This window comes from Oncorhynchus clarkii, chromosome 5 (genome assembly GCF_045791955.1).
Source record: "Oncorhynchus clarkii lewisi isolate Uvic-CL-2024 chromosome 5, UVic_Ocla_1.0, whole genome shotgun sequence".
NCBI classification, from domain to species: domain Eukaryota; kingdom Metazoa; phylum Chordata; class Actinopteri; order Salmoniformes; family Salmonidae; genus Oncorhynchus; species Oncorhynchus clarkii.
Window position 1 is genome coordinate 59312349 of NC_092151.1, and position 22922 is coordinate 59335270.

The 22922-nt window shown below is 42.4% G+C and overlaps 1 protein-coding gene across 7 annotated transcripts; it reads left to right on the plus strand.

Annotated features, from left to right (window-relative positions):
* Positions 1-9: 9 nt before the first annotated feature.
* LOC139409111 (mucosa-associated lymphoid tissue lymphoma translocation protein 1 homolog) lies at positions 10-20663 on the plus strand. 7 transcript variants are annotated; one of them, XM_071153831.1, is made up of 17 exons: positions 10-201; positions 13602-13749; positions 13999-14165; positions 14305-14435; positions 14937-15087; positions 15269-15456; positions 15624-15720; positions 15928-15972; positions 16089-16130; positions 16285-16488; positions 16606-16783; positions 16897-16971; positions 17060-17187; positions 17319-17468; positions 17667-17824; positions 19472-19606; positions 19856-20557. In XM_071153831.1, exons 1-17 carry the CDS (start codon positions 75-77, stop codon positions 20312-20314), a joined length of 2583 nt encoding a protein of 860 aa, XP_071009932.1. In that variant the 5' UTR covers positions 10-74; the 3' UTR covers positions 20315-20557. The 7 variants fall into 7 exon arrangements, with proteins under 7 accessions (XP_071009932.1, XP_071009938.1, XP_071009937.1 ...); XM_071153837.1 differs by having other exon boundaries at positions 63-201; positions 13606-13749; XM_071153836.1 differs by lacking the exon at positions 10-201 and adding an exon at positions 7050-7138.
* Positions 20664-22922: the final 2259 nt, after the last annotated feature.

The window sequence follows — 22922 nt, forward strand, 5'->3', positions numbered from 1 at the left end:
GGTGGCGATTATGAACGTCAAACAAATGCGCAGTGACCTGTTGTGTTAGCCAATCCCCAACGCTTCACGAAAGGATGGCAGGGTACGTTTTATTCTGCTCTACAATGACAATGAAATGCCTTGTGACCAATACACCCGTGTGGTTTTGTATGAGTAACCTGTTGTATAAAACTCCGACATGTGGATACGCAAAGAAAGTTGGTAAGTAACGTTAAATTGCTTCTATAAAATGTATAATTTAATCTAGCTAACGTTAGCTCCATTCGAAAATATAACTGAGTAATGAACAATACACAGGTACAGATAAATAGCAGGCACGGTGAGCAAAAGTTATTTATATGATTACAGTATGAGTAGTTAACATAGATGGTTTAGCTGACAACGTCACGAAAACGATGTGCACGCTTCAATGGGGCAGAAGCCTGTGTTGTTGTGATTCTGGATGCCAGATATTTCAAAAGGGTCCCGCTGCAACGTCATCCCCCAGGGTCTCTATGCTCCCACCTACTGATATGTCATCTCTCTGGAATGTGGGGGTGTCGAAAGGACTGGGCGTTTCGAAAGGAACCATGTAAGGAGAAGTGGGGGTTTCTTGGAAAATGTATTCGATAATACCATGTCTTGTTTTCACTGATTTCATGGCAATGCTAATATGGAAAAAATGTGCTAGCTAGTGTAACAACAAGTGTGCTTGTGCTACAACAAGTGTAACAACGTATTTGAGACAGCAAGTGCTCATTGTGCAAATGTAATTATTTTTTTAAACAAACCTTGGAGACGAAACATAGTTTATGTTGTCAAAGCCTACTTGGACACTGGGTCCCCACATTTCCTGTGATAAATAGCCAGATTTTTGACCTGGTTACATGTACATTGAACAACACAGAAGCTTTTCAGCATGTTTCTGTACCAATTTAGGGAAACCCTGCAATAGAGTACCACAGAATGAGTCATAATACCCATAAAACCTAGCAGTCAAACAAGACAATGGTTCCAATCATTTTTCCACCATTCATTTTCCCCATAAGGATATTAGAAACACTTCAAATAAGGGCTGTGTTTCGTGTAGGCTTATCCTGGCATGAGGTTTTGCTAACCATGTAAATCTCTCTAGGACAAGATGACTTATCAATCAATATATTTGCCTGTATTTACCCCCTCATCATGAAATGCTAATTAGCTGGTAATATGGCTATCATAAAGAACTTCAAATGCCATGATGATCTGGATGAGACTGCCAAATCGAGGCAAAGGTAGGAATCTCTGGATTAACTATCTAAATTTAGTCATGAAGAAATTTGCTACATTTCTTGAAATGTACAATTCTTTAAACTGTCTTGTGCAAGTTTTAAATTGACATAATGCCTGTTAGCAAAGGTGTCAGCTAGTGATGACGTGCAGGAGCTTGCAGGGATTTGTAGTCTTGCATGATGTCTACTTTGATGCTAATTAGCATTTTTGAATCTGAGAGTAAATAGAGCTGAGTATATTGATAAAAGTCACCTTGTCCAAGAGAGAGTTACATGGTTATCAAAACGTCACACCAGGGTAAGCCTACATTCTTGCAGTTGACATATGACGCCTCCTAGTGACCATGTTGGAAGACCACCGCATTTATTCTAATGACAATAGCTGAGTGGCTACCCCAAACTGTATGATAATAGTGCCTAAAACTATAGTGAACAAAAATATAAACGTAATGTTGGTTTCATGAGCTGATATGATCCCAGAAATGTTCCATGCGCACAAAAAGCTTATTTCTCTCAAATGTTGTGCAGAAATTTGTTTACATCCCTGTCAGTGAGCATTTCTCCTTTGCCCAGATAATCGATCCACCTGACAGGTGTGGCATATCAAGAAGCTGATTAAACAGCATGATCATTACACAAGGGCACCTTGTGCTGGGGACAATAAAAGGCCACTCTATAATGTGCAGTTTTGTCAGACAACATAATACCACAGATATCTCAAGTTTTGTGGCAGTGTACAATTGGCATGACTGCAGGAATGTCCACCAGAGCTGTTGCCAGATAAATTAATGTTAATTACTCTACCATAAGCCGCCTCCAACGTCGTCTAATTCTCCTAACCTGCTACTTGAATTCTCCTCATCTGTAACACATAGTCAAATTACGTTAATTTGACAAAGGATGGATACATTCTACCCATGTAGAATGTACAATATGAGGTCCCTATAGCCCCCCCAAAAAACAATGATCATTTGAGAACTTTATTCATAAGAGAGAAAATGTATGGACATTACAGCATAGGAAAAATGCCTCAATGGGTTAGGACAACCTGCTGTGTTGACTGGTGTTTCCAGCCCAACAACATATTTAATCTTTATATGACACTAAAACAACTGAATGAATTAAACACAACCAAACAATTAAGAGCCCTGATGGATAGGTGACCTGAAGAAGTGATATTCTAACAACAGCTTTATTTGTTTATGTACTGTATGTCGACTGGATTCCCCCTGTGAAGATGAGCAATGCCGCAGCAACATCAGTTTCTTCTACAACTTCGTCCTTCTCCAGATATGAACGGAGACATCCCTCAGTTATACATTTATTTTGGAACAACATGTAAAATACTTATTTATATGCTTATTTATGATATTATAAACATACTGTACTTTAATAATAGGCTATATTGTTGTTTGGGTGAAATTAAAAGTGTTTTGTCATTTCTGCTTTGCCTTGCTTTATTGAATAAAAAAAAATATTTTTTATAGCCTAACGTGTGTGTGTGTGTGTGTGTGTGTGTGTGTGTGTGTGTGTGTGTGTGTGTGTGTGTGTGTGTGTGTAATATATATAATTTAAACACATTTAGCATAAACAATGTAATTGTTGTTGTAGTCTTAGGCAAACCATTTTCATTATAACAGGTGGCACTTCCGAAGTGCCACTCTGATCTTCTGGGAGAAAAGTATCTGGCATTGAACATGGTGATGGATGTTTTAAGCTAAAGATCCCATCTCCTGCTTCAAGACATTTCACTGCCTAGATTACAAGGGTTGGATTCGCACAAAACTATTTCATGTCGGCACAATGCATGTAAAACATCTAGTAAGAAATCAACTGTGGAATCAATTATTAGGAAATGGAAGACATACAAGACCACTGATAATCTCCATCGATCTGGGGCTCCACGCAAGATCTCACCCCGTGGGGTCAAAAGGATCACAAGAACGATGAGCAAAAATCCCAGAACCACACGGGGGGACCTAGTGAATGACCTGCAGAGAGCTGGGACCAAAGTAACAAAGCCTACCATCAGTAACACACTACGCTGCCAGGGACTCAAATCCTGAAGTGCCAGACGTGTCCCCCTGCTTAAGCCAGTACATGTCCAGGCCCGTCTGAAGTTTGCTAGAGAGCATTTGGATGATCCAGAAGAAGATTGGGAGAATGTCAGATGAAACCAAAATATAACTTTTTGGTAAAAACTCAACTCGTCGTGTTTGGAGGACAAAGAATGTTGAGTTGCATCCAAAGAACACCATACCTACTGTGAAGCATGGGGGTGGAAACATCATGCTTTGGGGCTGTTTTTCTGCAAAGGGACCAGGACGACTGATCCATGTAAAGGAAAGAATGAATGGGGCCATGTATCGTGAGATTTTGAGTGAAAACCTCCTTCCATCAGCAAGGGCATTGAAGATGAAACGTGGCTGGGTCTTTCAGCATGACAATGATCCCAAACACACAACAAAGGAGTGGCTTCGTAAGAATCTCAACCCCATAGAAAATCTTGAAGACTGTAATCGCTGTCAAAGGTGTTCAAAAAAGTACTGAGTAAAGGGTCTGAATACTTATGTAAATGTTATATTTCAGTTTTATTTGTAATACATTTGCTAACATTTTCTAAAAAACTGTTTTTATGGGGTATTGTGTGTAGGTCGATGGTGGGAGGGGAATTGTAATACATTTTAAAATAAGGCTGTAGTGTGGAAAAAGTCAAGAAGTCTGAATTCTTTCCAAATCCACTGTAATCCATGGTATCCAATGATGTACCCTTATTCTCTTGGGACATTTCACTGGGACCTTTAAATCTGCAGACAGGGTTTCACAGCTCTCAGTATCCGAGGACAGAAAACATCACAAAGAAACAGGCTGCATTATACTGAAATTAGACAGCCCTGAATATTATGTTGCTATATCTCTCTGTCCTCAGTTTTTCTCGCTAGGGACTGGAACTGGATAATCTTTTACTAATGTCCCCCAACAAAGGTACCTGCCCTTATCCAGAGTAACCTACTCTCCATTCTCTGACAGCTGGAACTTCTAGCTAAACCTTTCACCCTTTTCCATGGCTGTTAGCTACCTAGCCATGTGGACGATTGGAGGACTTCCACCAGACTGGTCTTCCAACATGGTGCCTGGTGCGGTTTCTAGGTGATTTGTGATGCAATTGCAAGCCCTTTAAAGTGTGAAGTAAAGGTTTTCACGGGCCAAAAAAGTTGGGCTTTCCCACCCGGACCCAGTATGCATAAATATAATATTTTAATATAGAGACCCATTGCAAATAAACCAGAGGACAACTAGACACGTTCCGTATAGACCTGGTTGGAACCAGAGCCGTCTGATCTGAGTGAGGGAAGCAGGAGAAAATAAATTTTTAACCAGAGCTAATAAAGCGTGAGAGGAGGGAGAGTGGCGCCCCTTCAGCAGGCAGCCTATCCTTCTCCTGTAACTTTGAATTTTAATTCCATCTTCCATTGATTAGATATTTCCTAACTTGTGCCACACACGGGGTGAGGCTCTAACTGGATGCCTGTTGCCGCTTTGTTGAATAATGATTGGCCAACCACAAGCTACACCCTCCACTTGTGAAAAGCAAGAGAAGCACCATAAATGATCAAATTTCTCTCTCCCTCTACCTCAATCGTTGCGTTCGGATCTGTGCGGACCCTTCCGGACAAAATTAAACATACCTGAGGCCCATGACAATCATATCAGATCCGACCCAGACCCCTGACATTATTTAGAATTCTGGTTCCCTGACCGGGTCTCGGGTCCCTGACCAGGTCTCGGGTATTCAGGTACAGATGGATCTGTGGATCTGAAGACCTCTAGTGTGAGGTAGCTATCTACTTGCTAGTAGGAGTCTATGTGCAGCTTTATGGTCAGGAGGCCCACAGTGATGCACAGTTCCTATCATAACTTCCTGTGTGACTTCATGTGCAATCAAAATAGCTCTTTCACCCACACCCACTGAATAATTGCCTGTATCCTCTGTATGCCTTTGCCTGTCCATATTATCTCTGTAAATGATGAAGTTTATCTGAAGGCACTGCACCTTTAGATTACATCTGAATGTTGCCTTGCCACATAGCATTCAGGACAATATCAAGTTTCAAGTTGTATTAGTTGTATGTACAGGATACGCATGATATACATCGTCCAACGAAATGATTAGTTGAAGGTTTCTCCTCGACAATGCAACAAAAATAAACAAATAAAATATATGAAAATGGAATGTAAAGTAAATGACAGTAGAATAGAATAATACATTTTATAATACAGGAAGGCACAATTTATAGTCCAATATTTACACGTGTATTGGGGAAGGGGAGATGGAGGCAAGTGTATAAATTGAGCAGTATAATAAGAGTCTGGTAGCAGCAGGTGTGATGTGTGTGTGTGTGTGCGTGCATGTGTGCTAAGGTCCGGAGAATCAGAGCAGGTGGTCAAGTCCAGTTCAAGTGTTCAGCAGTCTGATGGCTTGTAGATAGAAAATAGAGCCTGTTGTTGTCAGACCTCATTCTCCGATACCGTCTGCACGACGGTAAGGGAGATAACAGCTCATGGCTGGGGTGTGTGGGGTCCTGATGATGCTGCATGCCTTTCTCAGGCACCGTTTCAAGTAGATATCCTGGATTGGTGGGAGCACGGTCCCAGTGATCTACTGTAGTCTTGGGTAGTCTTCACCACCCACTGGAGGGCCTTGCAATCGTGGACGGAGCTATTCCCGTAACAGACCGTGATGCAACCTGTCAGAACGCTCTCGATTGTGCAGCGGTAGTATTTGGAGAGGACCCGGGGCGGAATGCCAAATTTCTTCAGATGTATTAGGAAGTAGAGATGCTGTTGCGCCCTCTTGACAAGAGTGGTGGTGGTGTTGGTCCATGTCAAGTCCTCAATGATGTGGATGCAGAGGATCTTAAAACGTGTGTCTCTACTGCAGTCCCGTTGATGTGGATCGGTGCATGTTCCCTGCTCTGCTTTCTGAAATCAACAATCAACTCTTTTGTTTTGCTCACATTGAGGAAGAGGTGTTTGTCATGACACCACAATGCCAGTTCACTTACCTCCTCCCTATAGGCTGACTTATTGTTGTTGGTTATCAGGGCTACATCCGTGGTGTCGTCAGAAAACTTGCTGATGGAGTTGGTGTCGTGCAAAGCCACACAGTCGTGGGTGAACAGGGACTACAGCAGAGGAAAGAGGACACCCCTGGGGGGCCCCTGTGTTAAGAGTCAGTGTGGAGGAGGTGTTGTTGTCAATCCTCACAGCCTTTGGTCTTCCTGTCAGGGTGTCCGTGATCCAGTTGGAGAGGGTGGTGTTGGAGCTTGGAGAGAACAATAGTGTTGAATGCTGAACTGTATTCAATGAACAGCATTGAATACAGTTCACATACTGTAGGTGTTCCACTTGTCCAGATGTGTTACGGCCATGTAAATAGCGATGGAAATGGTATCTTCCATGGATCAGTTGGATCTTTAGCCAATGTTAAATCTATTGCATGAATTAATTTACCTGATTTTTAAGACTTTATATCTATAAATATGGGATCAAATAGATTTATTTAACGTAAACACTGGGCAAAAATGCAGAAGAGCACAAATCATGAGTCCAGTCTTGTTCATGTTCTCGAACTCATTGTTTCCATGTTTTATAGTATGACCAGTGATAGCAATGCTGAAGTGTAGAATGAGTCATAACAGCTTTTATCCCAACTTGTTTTCTCTCTGCCAGCTGCTAAAGGGAAAGGCAAGGGCATTGTAAAAGGTGTGCTGAAGGGGCCGGAGTTGTGTAAGGACCCTGTGAAGCTCACCTCTCATGCTGTCGGAGTCAACATTTTTAAGCAAGGAGACAACCCTGCACTTAAACCACACAAGGAATACCCAGTGGTAAGTGCTCAAATGTGGTAGTACCTTGACAAAGAGAGCTGGAGTTATGTTTTTGTGGGATATTTTGAGATATAGCTTTCACTTGAAAAATTTAAATATATCCTGTTTAATGCTCTACTTCCTGTTAATGCTCTACTTCATGTCCATGAATATAAGCTTTTGTTATAAAGATGTAGCGTTGTGTGTTTTTATTAATGAATAAACACAAAAGCTTTATAAACTATTTAAGTGACACAAAGCTTCTGCCTCCCAGGCTCTTCCAGTTACAGCTGGGTCCCCTTAAGAATATCCACGAGCTGGAGCCAGATAGCTGTGAATACTGGAAGGTACTGAGGAAGGAGCACGTGACGCTTTAACAGGTTACACATAGGGAAGAAGCTGTAGGACACTGTAGCGCAGCTGTAACCAGACACTATAGCGCAGCTGTAACTTGACTGAGTCAAAATACTCTCCGCTTGCATGTCATCTTTCTGCTGAAAGGGAATAACCCATCACCTCGAGAACTTGGACTTAGTTTACAGTACAAAGGCAAATAGAAAGACCTGAATTTTGAATCCATCTCAACTTTTGCCTTTTGATTTCTTATCTCAAATATTACCATGTCTAGGCTTCTTTGAAAAAGAAGACGCATGCAGACATGTTATTTTAGAATTATGTGAGGGTATGCGTTTTGATTCACACCTTGCAGATAGCATCTGTAGTACTCTGTGAACATACAAGGATTTATATTTTGTCTCAGTATGTGTAGCCCATCTATGTCTGTTCAAAAAGTATATAACATTGTTGGCAGTATACAAAGCGTGTGAAAAGTTAGGATTTGGCTTGACACCAATCACATCAGAAGCCAAACGTCATTGACAGAAACAAACTTGAATTGTTGTGTCGTTGTCCTCCGGTGTCTAGCTAGCTAAAATCGTCCCTTTTCATGGATAGAGACAGGGATTTGGAGTTTTGGTTTTACTTAATTCTCCGTGCTGGTCAATTATTATAAGGGAGAATTCTGATCCAACCATAAATTCATACATTGTGCCCCTGGCCTGAGAGGATGGAAGATCAACATGTAGATAGTTTAATTAACTGGTCTGGCACATTATTGCCCTTGAAAGGAAGTTAGGCTAGCGAGCAAGCATTTTAGCCAGGTAGCCTAGGACAACAAAAACTATAAAAGTGTGTACTGTATGACATAGACCATTTAGGCAACATAAAAGAGTAGGATGGCTAAAGTCAACATGTTTTTTCTACTTACACACACACACAGAACTCAGTCCCATGGTCTGACATTTTATTTAGCTTAAGTTGATTGGACTAAATAGTTTTTGGTATATTTTAGTAGTCAGATGAAGTGTAGCACATGAGGATGTGTGAAACTTACTCCTCAGCCTGAAGTGTCCACACTTGCGCCAGCGAATAGCTAGCTTTTCGCGTAGCACCGACTGGTAAGACGTTACAGGAGGGCGGTCATGTGTGCTAGCACGGCAGAGGTCCCAAGTTCGCGTTCAGAAAAATGAAGGCCTTGTTTATTCTCGTCACTTGTCAGAGAGAGAACACCTAAATACCTTTTGACCTCTGCTTATTCGTGCAAGATTTTGTGTATCAATGGTGAATAAAATGACTGCTTTGATTATTCTGTAAGTGATTATTTTGATTATTCTACACAGTGGCGTGCTCATGGATGCCAAGGGAAGCCAGGCTCCCCCAAATATTTGACCAATACCAAAATATTAATACAATTATATTTTTGTCTCTGTGTTTTCATAATTTGAGTGTCTGAATCTCACTGGAGACATCATTGGAGCGAGGGAATCAGCGGCCCTCTGTCTCAGTATGTGTAGCCCATTTATCTGTTGCTATCTGGACCTAAAAAGTATAACATGTTGCCACCGTAGCATTTGATTGAATGATACCAGCAAGCATTTGGACAAAACTTCAGTGTCGGTTTCTGGTCTGCTTGTGTTGATGTCCTGCAGTAGCTAGCTTGCTAAATCATCCCATTCCTAAGCCATGGATGGAGATGGGGATTTGGACTTGTTGTTTTGTTTTCTCTGTACAGGCCAATGATTGTGATGGCGATTCTGATCTAACTATAAATGTATATGTTGTGCCACTGGCCTGAGATGATTGAAGTTGAATATGTAGCCTAGCAGGCTCCCATTAACTAGCTAGCAAGAAAGGAGGTTTGCATTGGCATTCAACTAGTCTACAAGTATTGTGAGTCCCCCAAAAATGTTTTGCTTAATCACGCCCACCCACACACACACAGACTGAAATCTGTACCATGGACAACCACATGACATTTAGTAACACTGATTGAACTAAATTGTTTTGGGTATATTTTAAGTTTGTTTTCAGTGTATTAAACTAAGCATGTATAGCCTTGTTCATTTGATGATGTTTAAGTTGAAATGGTACTGGAATAGCAGAGGCAGTGCTCCTGTTGTTTTTATGCTGACTTGTGGTAACTGGTTTTAAATCAGTAGTTGTTTAGTAAACTGTTGAAAACATGAACTTGCTTGACCATGTTGCTGTTGAAATTACTGTTACATGCAATATTTGCTTTGTGGACTTCACCACTCTGGATTTGTGATTAAACAAAGGTGTGGTTGAATTTATTCTGCCACTGTGGCTTCCCAGGTAACACAAAACGTCTGGCCCACATCTGGCCTGAATCCGGCATGCCAGATCTAAAACTGCTGGCCCGGGTCTGGCAGCCGGATCCTGCCCGACCCCGAAATGAATGTCGGTACAGACTAGGCCGGAGTCATTCGGGCCAGATCTGGCAGTCTGAACTGAGCCAAAGCTGCCATTTTAGGGCCAGAATCGTCCCAGCAATGGCCCAAATCCACTTGATTTTACCCCCCCCCCCCCCCCCCCCACACACACACCGCTGCAAAATAATATGAAGATTAAAATATGTGGAAAGGTGTGCAAAAATGATCAATGTGACATTAAAGAGACGTTTTTATTCAAAGCAACAGTATGTTGTCAGGCATTAATTTTCCGTTCGTGGACCCAGGAATCGAACCCAAAATCATGATGTTTCGGGCGCCATGGTTTTTTCCAGTGACAGCTATGGTCGTTGTTTATTTTAGCTAAAGACTAAATTTGTAAATTTAATAGGCTATTGGAATAATTCAACATGCATGGTTGTAAGCTGCATCACTCCTTCAGTTTAGGTGGCAGATTATCAAATGAAAGATATAGGCCTATGTTTTTGGAAAAATACAAGTATTCTATGTCTTAGGATACAACACAGTGCAATGAGAAATGTATTATTGTTAGTACACAATTATTGTTTTTGCTGTAAACTGCAGTGATGTAGGCTAATATGAATAACCCCTCAAACGTCCTTTTGTGTTTCGTGCAGAAATAAAGCCCTGATTATACAACCATTTAGGAACAGTTTTTGCTTTATTCTCTACAGTACAAGGTCCAGAAAATGAGATGTATCGACATTTACACATAGGCTATAGCTTATTGTTCTATGGTAGGCCTATGACACTGAGATGTGCTGTCGGTCATAGACAGTGGTGTAAAGAACTTAAGTAAAAGTACTTTAAAAGTATTAATTAAGTAGTTTTTTGGGGTATCTGTACTTTACTATTTATATTTTCAGCTACTTTTACTTCACTACATTGCTAATGAAAATAATGTACTTTTTACTCCATACATTTTCCCTGACAACCAAAAGTACTCGTTACATTTTGAATGCATAGCAGGACAGGACAATGGCTATTTGCACATTTATCAAGACAACATCCCTATTGCCTCTGATCTGGTGGCCTCACTAAACACACGTTTAATTTGTAAATTATATCTGAGTGTTGGAGCGTGCCCCTGGCTATCAGTAAATTTAAATAACAAGAAAATGTTGCTGTCTGGTTCGTTTAATATAAGGAATTTGAAATGATTTATGCTTATTAAGTATATTTTAGCGATTACATGTACTTTTGATACTTAAGTATATTTAAAACCGAATACTTTTAGATTTACTCAAGTAGTATTTTACTTGGTGACTTTCACTTTTACTTGAGTAATCATCGGTTCCTCTTTTTGTGTTGTCAGTTGTATTTTTCTTTTTACTCAACTATGACAATTTGCAACTTTTTCCACCACTGGTCGTGGTTCATGTATCCCAAGTCATCCTATAATTAACATTGCCACCAGCATATGCCTAAAAATCGCTAATGCCATTATACTAAACCAGGATTTGCCGGATGACTGAAATTAATAGAACTGTGAGTATCGTTCGAAAAAAAAAACTGTAGTAAAATCTAATTAATTTATACTAGAGATTATCTAGGGTCATTCTCCATCTAATGGTTTAATAGGCCGATGTTTTGCTTGCAAATGACCTAGCAAATTCGAGGTGAATTATTACATTCATTTGTTTTTTGTATTATTCCATCACCTGCCGAATAAAAAATATAATATTGCCCTACTTCTGAAAAAGTTAGATATGCTGAGCAAACAACGCAATTATCACAGGTTGGAATATGGCATTTTTTGTGTGGTTTGGCGTCGCTTGTGAGTTTACACATGCACCGCTGCTGCTAGAGTTCTTCTGAAAAAAATGGCCTTGTTTATTCTCGTCACCTTTTGAGATCTACTTATTTCGTGCAAGATTTTGTGTGTAAATGGTGAATATACATGTTTTTTGTGGATTTAAACTTGTTCCGCCACTGTGTGACTGTTGTCTATTTGTTGTCACGGCCTTATTGTATTTCACGGTGGCGTATGAATGAATGGGTTGTAGAGCAAACAACGCAATTATCATACCAGGTTGTAATAGCTTTTTTTATTGGCTTGGCTTTCTCAGTGATTTTACCCATGAACCGATAGTGTTTCTGCAACGTGATGGAGTTGTCTCTTTTGTTGATAGTTCCAAACTTCTCTCTGATACATATTTCCACTGACGCTGAGTTTTGGTGTGATTCTATTGGCGTAGGGAAGGTGAAAGTAAACTTGAGGGGGAACATGGTTGCTTTCATGCAAATACAAGGGACAACACAAAAAGAGGAACCGATGTGAAATGAGAACCAAGACATTGTTCAACCAATTGTGAGAGTTGATTCACACCGAGACGAGATTGGCAAAACGGACTACTCTAGTTCCGAAATATATGATTATCGATAGAGATTTCTGAACTAGATGAGAGCGGTCGGTTTGTCTCTTCTTCCACTGAAAACTATTGAACAACTTCTTGTCTCCTCGAAAACATCGTCGGAATCGGTAAAGAGGCGGGCGTTTGTAAATTTTGAGATAAAGATACAGTAGTCTCGTTTACGTGGACGAAGAAATTCATCTCAGGTTATTCCGGAAGCTGCTGAATAGAACGCAGGTAAATGGATGCGCTTTCAGTCACTCATTTAAGTGAGCGAGACATTCGGATAAATAGGCTATAGCAGTTGACCGATATTTAGGCCTATTCGTTATGTTGTAATGTGCTTGTTTAATTGTTATAGCTTTTAACTAGACTACGTACAATCCAATCATACAAATATTTTTTCACAGGCTTTGCATACTGCCAGTCACCATAAGCATCAGCAAGTGAAAGTTGTAACCATAGCATTAAGAATACTAGAATGGACATGAACGTTGTTATGATCATATAAAGGTCAGCCATTTTGGTCAAGTTTGTCAACCATGGTTTGCCAGTGCTGTGATTGGATATTGTGTAAAATAATGTATTTGAACAATTGATCTGCAGTGTATGTTTGTTAGCTAGCTATAGCAAGCCAGTTTTAGAGGAATGATTCCATTAATGGGTCAAATGAACTGCTAATATTCCAACATTCCATTCAAACAATGCAATCAATCCACAGCCTAGCGGACTAAACTCCACTTCCGCTATCCATGGCCATACACCGGCTGAAACTAATTGATGACAGGACTTAGACAAGTTGTAAATGCAACAAGTACTCATATTGTATCATATAATAGCACTCACAGCTTTACAAGAAAACTGAGACATTTCTGGCCTGTTTACATATATTGTAGAGGCTATTTATAAAGAAAATAGGTATAAAACCTGTATAAACTGTATGTATGACAATATTTTATGTTGACAATAATTATATTACACAATTTCTAAAATATCACATGCCTTACTTTTATTTTCATGTATAAGTAAAATCAGGATTATGCCTCTTACTGCCATTCATTCCAGTTAGACTGTTTGGGATTTTTCCCTGAACAATATGGCTGCCATTTTCTTCCCATTCTGGAACTTTGAGGATCTATGACATACCCCTTCAAGTAATTTAACAGGATATCTATGGTTGGAACAATGTGTCTTCTGTAGTGTGTTCTGTCATCACAGCCACTCAAGGCGTGACTGGCACGATTGACTCTGGATGACCACTGTTACAAGTTTATTCCAAAATGTTTTGAGGACTGTGAAAACTAAGGTCAATAACCATTAGCTGTTTCTTTTCTTCCCTACAAAAAACAATATTGTTTGAAGACAGACTAGAGATGGGTGACTGGAATCTCAGCATTGGGACTTTGAGTGAAGGAGCTCAGAGCAGGTTAGCTGACATGCTGGATAATGCTAAATGTGGATGGAGACAACTTGCCAATGTTGTCACTGAGGAACCTCGATTCCGCTGCAGGTGAGACTTTGAAATGAAACACTCAATGCTAATAGCATTGTTAGAGCTATGATGTTGATAACTGAGTTCGTACCCAATATTCTTCACAGAATAATCTGTCATCTATACCGAATGATAACACTCAATCTGTAACTTTTCTTAATGGTGATGTTGTGAAATTGTGGTGTCTTAATGATGGTATAAAGCCATACAGAGAGAATGTCGATGTTTAGCCTGACCTGTTAGTGGTTTGTCACCATTTACTGACAGTGAGAATGAGATGACCAGTTGTTCGCTCCAGGTGCTCAGCCCGACTGGCAGCCCCAGCCGCTACCTCCTAGAGAGGCTATCTGAGCGCTCCTGCACCCTGGGCTTCCTGCTGCACTGCCTGAAGAAGATGGAGCACCATGAAGCTGTGCAGTACCTCACTGCTAACGGTCAGTCTTAACCTCTGCCTGCCTGTCTCTTTCTCTCTGAAATATATGATATTTGCTATATTTTAGCAACACTACAGGTGTCCTCTGTCACCTTACTTGTTACCTCAGTCACTGTGCGTGTGTATATTTGTGTGTGTAGTGATGGAGCGGTTTCAGATCACAGTGCAGCCCCAGGCCCAGCATGCTACAGAGGGAGGCAGGGTTGTGTTGGTCTGTAAGGCCATTGGTCCTGCTGCTATGGGCTACCAGTGGTTCAAAGGCAAAGAAGAGGTCAGTCCATTGGATATTACAGTGATTATACACTGAGTATACAAAACATTAAGAACACCTTCTCTTTCCCTGACAGATTGACCAGATGAACCCAGGTGAAAGCTATGATCCCTTATTTATGTCACTTGTTAAATCCACTTCGATCAGTGTAGGTGAAGGGGAAGAGACAGGTTAAAGAAGGATTTTTAAGCTTTGAGACAATTGAGACATGGATTGTGTAGGTGTGCCATTCAGACGGTGAATGGGCAATACAAAAGATGTAAGTGCCTTTGAACGGGGTATGGTAGTAGGTGCCAGGCAACGCAAGTTATTCACGCTCAACAGTTTCCAGTCTGTTTCAAGAATGGTCCGCCACACAAAGGACATCCAGCCAACTTGTTTAATTAAGGGGTGGGGGGGTGCAACTCAATATTAGGAAAGTGTTCCTAATGTTTGGTGTGCTCACTGTGTGCCCACATACAGTGTAAAGTGTATGAGTGAGATAATTTATTCTCTCTTTAGGTGCTGGGTGGAAGTGGTCCAGAGCTGGTCCTTTGCCCTTTAACCCCAACCCACCAGGGACACTACATCTGCCGGGTCAACCATGGAGAGAACTTCGTCTTCTCCCAGTGGGCACATGTCCGCATTGTCAGGTCAGCTGGCTCCAGCACAGGTAACTCAATTCAACTATATTTTCAAATATAGTTCAATCAGTAGAACTAATGTAGTCAATGCACCGATGGTATTAGAAGATCGTCTTGGCATTTAGGCTCTGCCCTTCCTGAATTCATCACATTGACTTTACCTTGCATTTTTTTGTGTCATAACCATTAGGCCCCTTGGTTGTGTTTCAGGTGTCAGTAGCAGCTTCTTCCCCCCCTCAGTGAGTGGAGTGCGTATTGTCCGTCAGCCCCGGCCCCAGGTAGTAGCTGAGGGGGACTCCTTGTGTCTGGACTGCTTTGCTGAGGCCAACCCTCCTCCTCAGTACCAGTGGTACCACAATAAACAACCAATGCCAACAGACAAGATAAGCACCCTGAGGGTCAGTGCCGTTTTGGGTCCCCTGAATATATGATTACTTACCTTTAAAAGCCTGTATCATAATTATAGGTCCAGTTATGTCAGACATCTTGGGACTTGTATGTGTCTGTTCATTGGCTGTATATGATTGTCATGTTTGGGGTTGTTATGTGTCGTAATTGTCTGCAGATACTGTGTGTGACCACAGCAGATCGAGGAATGTACAGCTGCAGGGTGTTCAACCTGTACCATGAGGTGTGGAGCGACCAGGTCCATGTCAAAATAGGTGAGAGTGGTGCATCGGCAATGATTGTATTGTCTGTTATTTCTGTTCTGTGGTCAGAATTTTACGACATATTTTGTAGGTTTCCTTTTTAGTGTTGGCTTAGTTGTGAGGATTCGTGCAGAAGTGGTTCTATGAATATATTTTGATTGTCCCAGAAAGCACATGACACAGTGCTTTGACTGACTTCCTTGTTTGTGGTTTTTGTAGACCCTGGTTCCTCCATTGATGCCTCCTGGGGAGAAATAGACCCTGGTACAGACATGATAGTATTTTAACCAACTTCACTGTTTTTCTACTCCATGTCGCACCAATGTTTTTGGGTGGTAATGTGATTCATTCATAACCATGTTATAAATAATGTTTTACAGCTGCCACACCTAGCCCTGCCAGGCAGATAAGTAAATTATATGGTAAGTGCAGTAAACAACATAGCCAAGAATATGCAGTGTCGAAAAAAAACATAAATGACTGTATATGATTGTCCATTTGAATAACATTAATAACAGAATGTTTTTGATGTGTACCCTTTTTCCTCATACCTTAATTTCCTCTTGTTTGTCAAAGCCACGGACAAGGTGGCTCTTCTGATGGGCAACATGAACTACCTGCACCACAGGCCTCTGCGAGCGCCCATGGCTGACGTGCACGAGATGACCAACCTGCTGCGCCAGCTCGACTTCAAGGTGGTTTCTCTGCTGGACCTCAACTGGCAGGAGATGCACAGCGCTGTAACTGAGTTCCTACTGCTGCTCGACCGCGGCGTCTATGGTCAGTTTAGTTACTATAAGAAATCATGGTAGTTAAATAGTCATATTAATTGCATTGTCCAGCTGTGTCTGATAGTGCCTATCCCTTTCCCGTTCCTCCTCCCCCGTCATGTTCCAGGGCTTCTGTACTTTGCGGGTCATGGTTATGAGAACTATGGGAACAGTTTCATGGTGCCCATTGATGCCCCGGCTTCTTATACCTCAGAGAACTGCCTGTGGGTGCAGGATGTGCTACAGCGGATGCAGGAGCGAGAGACGAGCCTCAATGTATTTCTATTGGACATGTGTCGCAAAAGGTACAGTTCTCAGCATCAACTATGTGATTGGGCTCTATGATAATGTAATAATGATATTGCTGTTATGATGTTGTAAATGAACTCATATCTGTACTAAACTTGTACTGTTTTAGAAACTTGAACGACGGCGTCCCTCCACAGCCAGGGCAACTGAAAGTGACCGCAAACATAGTGTTTGGTTATGCCACGTGAGTTGCTTCTCTGCCAACTTAAAGTACCTCTTTCACTCATACACGTATCACAGAATGTGTTATATTAATTTCCGATTATGTCTAGGTGTGTGGATGCAGAGGCCTTTGAGGTGAACAAAGACGACCTGTCCAATGGAATCTTCATCAATTTCCTCAAACAGAGAGTCATGGAGGACGAGAAGGTCACTGTCATGCTGGACAGGGTGGCCGAAGGTATGACTAATGAAGTAAAAAAAAAAAAAAAAAACATATTTTGCCATATTGTGACACTTGGTATCGTGAATATCAATCTTTACAAATGACTGTTAATGTAGTTTCTCTGTTTTGTTCATGTATCTGTACAGACATGGGTCGGTGTGAGATCACACGAGGGCGTCAGGCTCTAGAGTTACGCAGTAATCTTTCTGAGCGGCGTGCACTCACTGACCGCATCCAGAGCTCCGGCTGCCCGGAGACCACCTCGGCACGCAACCTGCAGTGGGCCATAGCACACGGTGAGACCTTTGGCTAATTCACCATGCATTTTTCAATCAAAGTACATTAGTGGAGTGACCGACTGGGTTTTGAACCAGGTCATATATCCCTCTGAGCTAAATCCAATGCATTAGCTCTGGGAGCTGATATGCGTTTTCTGGTAGACCTAAGTAAGCACTGCATGACGGCTTCAATAAGCATTAGCTGTCTCTGTCCAGTTCTTCCAAAGAGCCGTAACCTGCAGTTTGACTGTGGCGTGACGGTGCAGCTGGGCTTCGCAGCAGAGTTCTCCAACATCATGATCATCTACACCCGAATATTGGAGAACCCCAAGGAAATTGCGTCCTGCTCCGCCCATCTCACAGACTTCACTGAGGTGAGCTTCTCCATTGTCAAAATGTCTTAATATGTTCAATAGACTTCAACTGCAGCACAGTCAGGGTTGGTGACTCTTTATTAAACATTTCACAGTAATAAACTCATCAAAAAAAGAAACGGCCCCTTTTCAGGACCCTGTCTTTCAAAGATAATTCGTAAAAATTCAAATAACTTCACAGATCTTCATTGTAAAGGGTTTAAACACTGTTTCCCATGCTTGTTCAATGAACCATAAACAATTAATGAACACGCACCTGTGGAACGGTCGTTAAGACACTAACAGCTTACAGACGGTAGGCAATTAAGGTCACAGTTATGAAAACTTAGGACACTAAAGAGGCCTTTCTACTGACTGAAAAACACCAAAAGAAAGATGGCCAGGGTCCCTGCTCATCTGCGTGAACGTGCCTTTGTCATGCTGCAAGGAGGCATGAGGACTGCAGATATGGCCAGGGCAATAAATTGCCATGTCCATACTGTGAGATGCCTAAGACAGCGCTACAGGGAGACAGGACGGACAGCTGATTGTCCTCGCAGTGGCAGACCACGTGTAACAACACCTGCACAGGATCGGTACATCCGAACATCACACCTGCAGGACAGGTAAAGGATGGCAACAACAACTGCCCGAGTTACACCAGGAGCGTACAATCCCTCCATCGGGGATGTTCGCAATAGGCTGAGAGAGGCTGGACTGAGGGCTTGTAGGCCTGTTGTAAGGCAGGTCCTCACCAGACATCACCGGCAACAACGTCTCCTATGGGCTCAAACCCACCGTCGCTGGACCAGACAGGACTGGCAAAAAGTGCTCTTCACTGACGAGTCGTGGTTTTGTCTCACCGGAGGTGATGGTCGGATTTTTGTTTATCGTCGAAAGAATGAGCGTTACACCAAGACCTGTACTCTGGAGCGGGATCGATTTGGAGGTGGAGAGTCCGTCATGGTCTGAGGCAGTGTGTCACAGCATCATCGGACTGAGCTTGTTGTCATTGCAGGCAATCTCAACACTGTGCGTTACAGGGAAGACATCCTCCTCCCTCATGTGGTACCCTTCCTGCAGGCTCATCCTGACATGACCCTCCAGCATGACAATGCCACCAGCCATACTGCTCATTCTGTGCGTGATTTCCTGCAAGACAGGAATTTCAGTATTCTGCCAAGGCCAGGGAAGAGCCCAGATTTCCATATCATTGAGAATGTCTGGGACCTGTTGGATCTGAGGGTGAGGGCTAGGGCCATTCCCCCCAGAAATGTCCGGGAACTTGCAGGTACCTTGGTGGAAGAGTGGGATAACATCTCACAGCAAGAACTGGCAAATCTTGTGCAGTCCATGAGGAGGAGATGCACTGCAGTACTTAATGCAGCTGGTGGTACTGACTGTTACTTTTGATTTTGAACCCCCCTTTGTTCAGGGACACATTATTCCATTTATGCTAGTCGCATGTCTGTGGAACTTGTTCAGTTTATGTCTCAGTTGTTGAATCTTGTTATGCTCATACAAATATTGACACATGTTATTTTTGCTGAAAATAAACACAGTTGACAGTGAGAGGACCTTTCTTTTTTTTGCTGAGTTTATGGTTCTGTCATGTGGACATACAATCACACTTGTTCCGGTTTCCAATTGTGTTCTGTATGATGGCAGGGTTTGGATATGGATCTGAAGATGAGTAATCAGGAGAACCTCCTAGATGCAGGGAGTTTACTGCCAATGGAGATCCTCCTGCCTGCAGAGCTTCCAGGCCTCTACACCCGCCTGAAGGGACTGCAGAGACTTAAGGTCAGGGTTCATTTTACACATTGAAATCTCATGGGTGCTCCACAACAGTGGGACCAGTGTTGGTATTCAAACTCTAAATCAGATATCATTGTTACCCGTTTTGTTTGGGGATACGGGAGAGCCCAGAAACCCTGTAAGAACCTTGCTCAAGGTGATTGTGAATCCCTTCTCTGTGTAGGCCTATGAGTTATGTGACTATCACCATTTTCTGAGCTTTGACGCATCTGCCTTTGTTTGTTCTCATTACAGAAGGAGTTGACATTCACTGTGTGCCTTCAGTATAAGTATACAAACTTGGATGAGGAGGTCCATGAGAGGCAAACTGTCACTGTGGGCAAACCACTGGTATCCAAACTCAATCTCCACGAACCTCGGCTTCCCCGCTCCTACTCGGCCTCCTCCTCATTCGACCTTCACTCCTTCAGCCATTCCTCCTCCTTCCCAGAGGGCTTTGGGCCAAGCTTCCCTGCCTCAGATACTTCCTCCATTGGCTCAGCCTCCACCACCTGGTCCTATTACTCACAGCCAGGAGTGTCTGCCACCCCATCTTCCCCCGGGAAGTTAAATCTACCTGTGGAGGATGACAGTCCAGAGTTGTTTGATTCTGACACCCCCCAGCCTCTCACCACAAGCAAAAGCCTGCCTCATGGTCAAGTAGAGGACCTCACATATCGGTTCAGTAACATGCACAACTTCCATTCATGTTAGTCATGTCAATTTGCAGTGTTGTAAGCCGTGCAACCCATTGTGTTTTGTCCACAGACCTACACATGAACTTATAGTGCAACTTACTTTACAACAAATTGATCCCATGACCTGCATTGTTTATATGTTAAAGAATATGTAGAGAAAAACTGATGTAATCTATTTTTTTTAGCTCATGTAATGGGTGTTTGTCTTAATGTTATGAACATATAGTGCCTTAAAGCATCATTAAAGCATTAAACCATTTGGGCATGCTGTTAATACATTTCTTTCACATCTTTCACATGGTGGATTTAACTTCTTTTTTTTTTTACTGACATAAATAACTTATTAAAATGTGTTTGAACATTTTGATTCTGGCCCCTCAAATATTGTACACAAAACACAAATCATTTAGGCTGGGATATGTTTATTATCCTGTCAGAGCCTTTATATCCAGGCCTTTGCAGTGTAAGAGATGTAAAAAGTGTCTGCAGACAGAAGGAGCCGAGATGTGGAACGTGTGGGGGAAAATCAGTTTGATAGAGACTGTATAGCAGAAGAGAATTGCAAAGGAATAAAGTGTTGTAACTTTGGTGATGAGGCAACATCCTTGGAATGCCCAAATATGGTGAAAGAGGTGGAGGTGGCCAAAATCCGGGCAGTTCAGTTCAGTCTTCTATGCAGAAGGTTCAATAAAGGGTAGAAATAGCAAAAGGTCCGACACAGCAACAAGCAGCGATGCCTGCGTGTCACCTGCAGGATCCAGACATTCTTCAAGTAAAGAAAGTGGACTTTGTGCCATTTATAGCAATGGTGATAAATGGAACTGCAGAAGTAAAAATAAGTCAAGAAAGATCGACATTGATCCTGCAGCTGAACTCTTTCAAGGATTAAAGGATTTTACATCTGAGGAGTTGCAGTGCCTTCGGAAAGTATTCAGACCCCTTGACTTTTTCCACCTTTTCTTACGTTACAACCTTATTCTAAAAGGGATTAAATAGTTTTTTTCCCTCCATCAATCTACACACAATACCCCATAATGTCAAAGCAAGAACTGGTTAGGAAATGTTTGCTAATTGATAAAAAATAAAAAAAACATCACATTTACATAAGTAATCAGACCTTTTAATCAATACTTTATTGAATATCCTTTGGCAGTGATTACAGCCTTGAGTCTTCTTGGGTCTACAGTCTGCTGTTCCCACATGCTTCAAGAGGGCAACCATTGTTCCTGTTCCCAAGAAAGCTAAGGTAACTGAGCTAAACGACTACCGCCCTGTAGCACTCACTTCCGTCATCATGAAGTGCTTTGCGAGACTAGTCAAGGACCATATCACCTCCACCCTACCTGACACCCTAGACCCACTCCAATTTGCTTACCGCCCAAATAGGTCCACAGACGATGCAATCTCAACCCCACTGCACACTGCCCTAACCCATCTGGACAAGAGGAGTACCTATGTGAGAATGCTGTTCATCGACTACAGCTCAGCATTTAACACCATAGTACCCTCCAAACTCGTCATCAAGCTCGAGACCCTGGGCCTTGACCCCGCCCTGTGCAACTGGCTACTGGACTTCCTGGCGGGCCGCCCCCAGGTGGTGAGGGTAGGTAACAACATCTCCACCCCGCTGATTCTCAACACTGGGGCCCCACAAGGGTGCGTTCTGAGCCCTCTCCTGTACTCCCTGTTCACCCACGACTGCATGGCCATGCACGCCTCCAACTCAATCATCAAGTTTGCAGACGACACTACAGTGGTAGGCTTGGATACCAACAACGACGAGACGGCCTACAGGGAGGAGGTGAGGGCCCTCGGAGTGTGGTGTCAGGAAAATAACCTCACACTCAACGTCAACAAAACTAAGGAGATGATTGTGGACTTCAGGAAACAGCAGAGGGAGCACCCCCCTATCCACATCAATGGGACAGTAGTGGAGAGGGTAGTAAGTTTTAAGTTCCTCGGCGTACACATCACAGACAAACTGAATTGGTCCACCCGCACAGACAGCATCGTGAAGAAGGCGCAGCAGCGCCTCTTCAACCTCAGGAGGCTGAAGAAATTCGGCTTGTCACCAAAAGCACACACAAACTTCTACAGATGCACAATCGAGAGCATCCTGTCGGGCTGTATCACCGCCTGGTACGGCAACTGCTCCGCCCACAACCGTAAGGCTCTCCAGAGGGTAGTGAGGTCTGCACAACGCATCACCGGGGGCAAACTACCTGCCCTCCAGGACACCTACACCACCCAATGTCATAGGAAATTCCATAAAGATCATCAAGGACAACAACCACCCGAGCCACTGCCTGTTCACCCCGTTATCATCCAGAAGGCGAGGTCAGTACAGGTGCATCAAAGCAGGGGCCGAGAGACTGAAAAACAGCTTCTATCTCAAGGCCATCAGACTGTTAAACAGCCACCACTAACATTGAGTGGCTGCTGTCAACACACTGACTCAACTCCAGCCACTTTAATAATGGGAATTGATGTAAAATATATCACTAGCCACTTTAAACAATGCTACTTAATATAATGTTTACATACCCTACATTATTCATCTCATATGTATATGTATATACTGTACTCTATATCATCTACTGCATCTTTATGTAATACATGTATCA

Excerpts from the sequence above, each read along its gene's own strand:
- LOC139409111 (XM_071153831.1), top strand. The coding sequence starts at position 75 with ATGGCAGGGTACGTTTTATTCTGCTCTACAATGACAATGAAATGCCTT. Across the intron at positions 202-13,601 it reads TGGATACGCAAAGAAAGTTG|ACAGACTAGAGATGGGTGAC; the intron begins GTAAGTAACGTT and ends TATTGTTTGAAG. Across the intron at positions 16,131-16,284 it reads GCAGATAAGTAAATTATATG|CCACGGACAAGGTGGCTCTT; the intron begins GTAAGTGCAGTA and ends TGTTTGTCAAAG.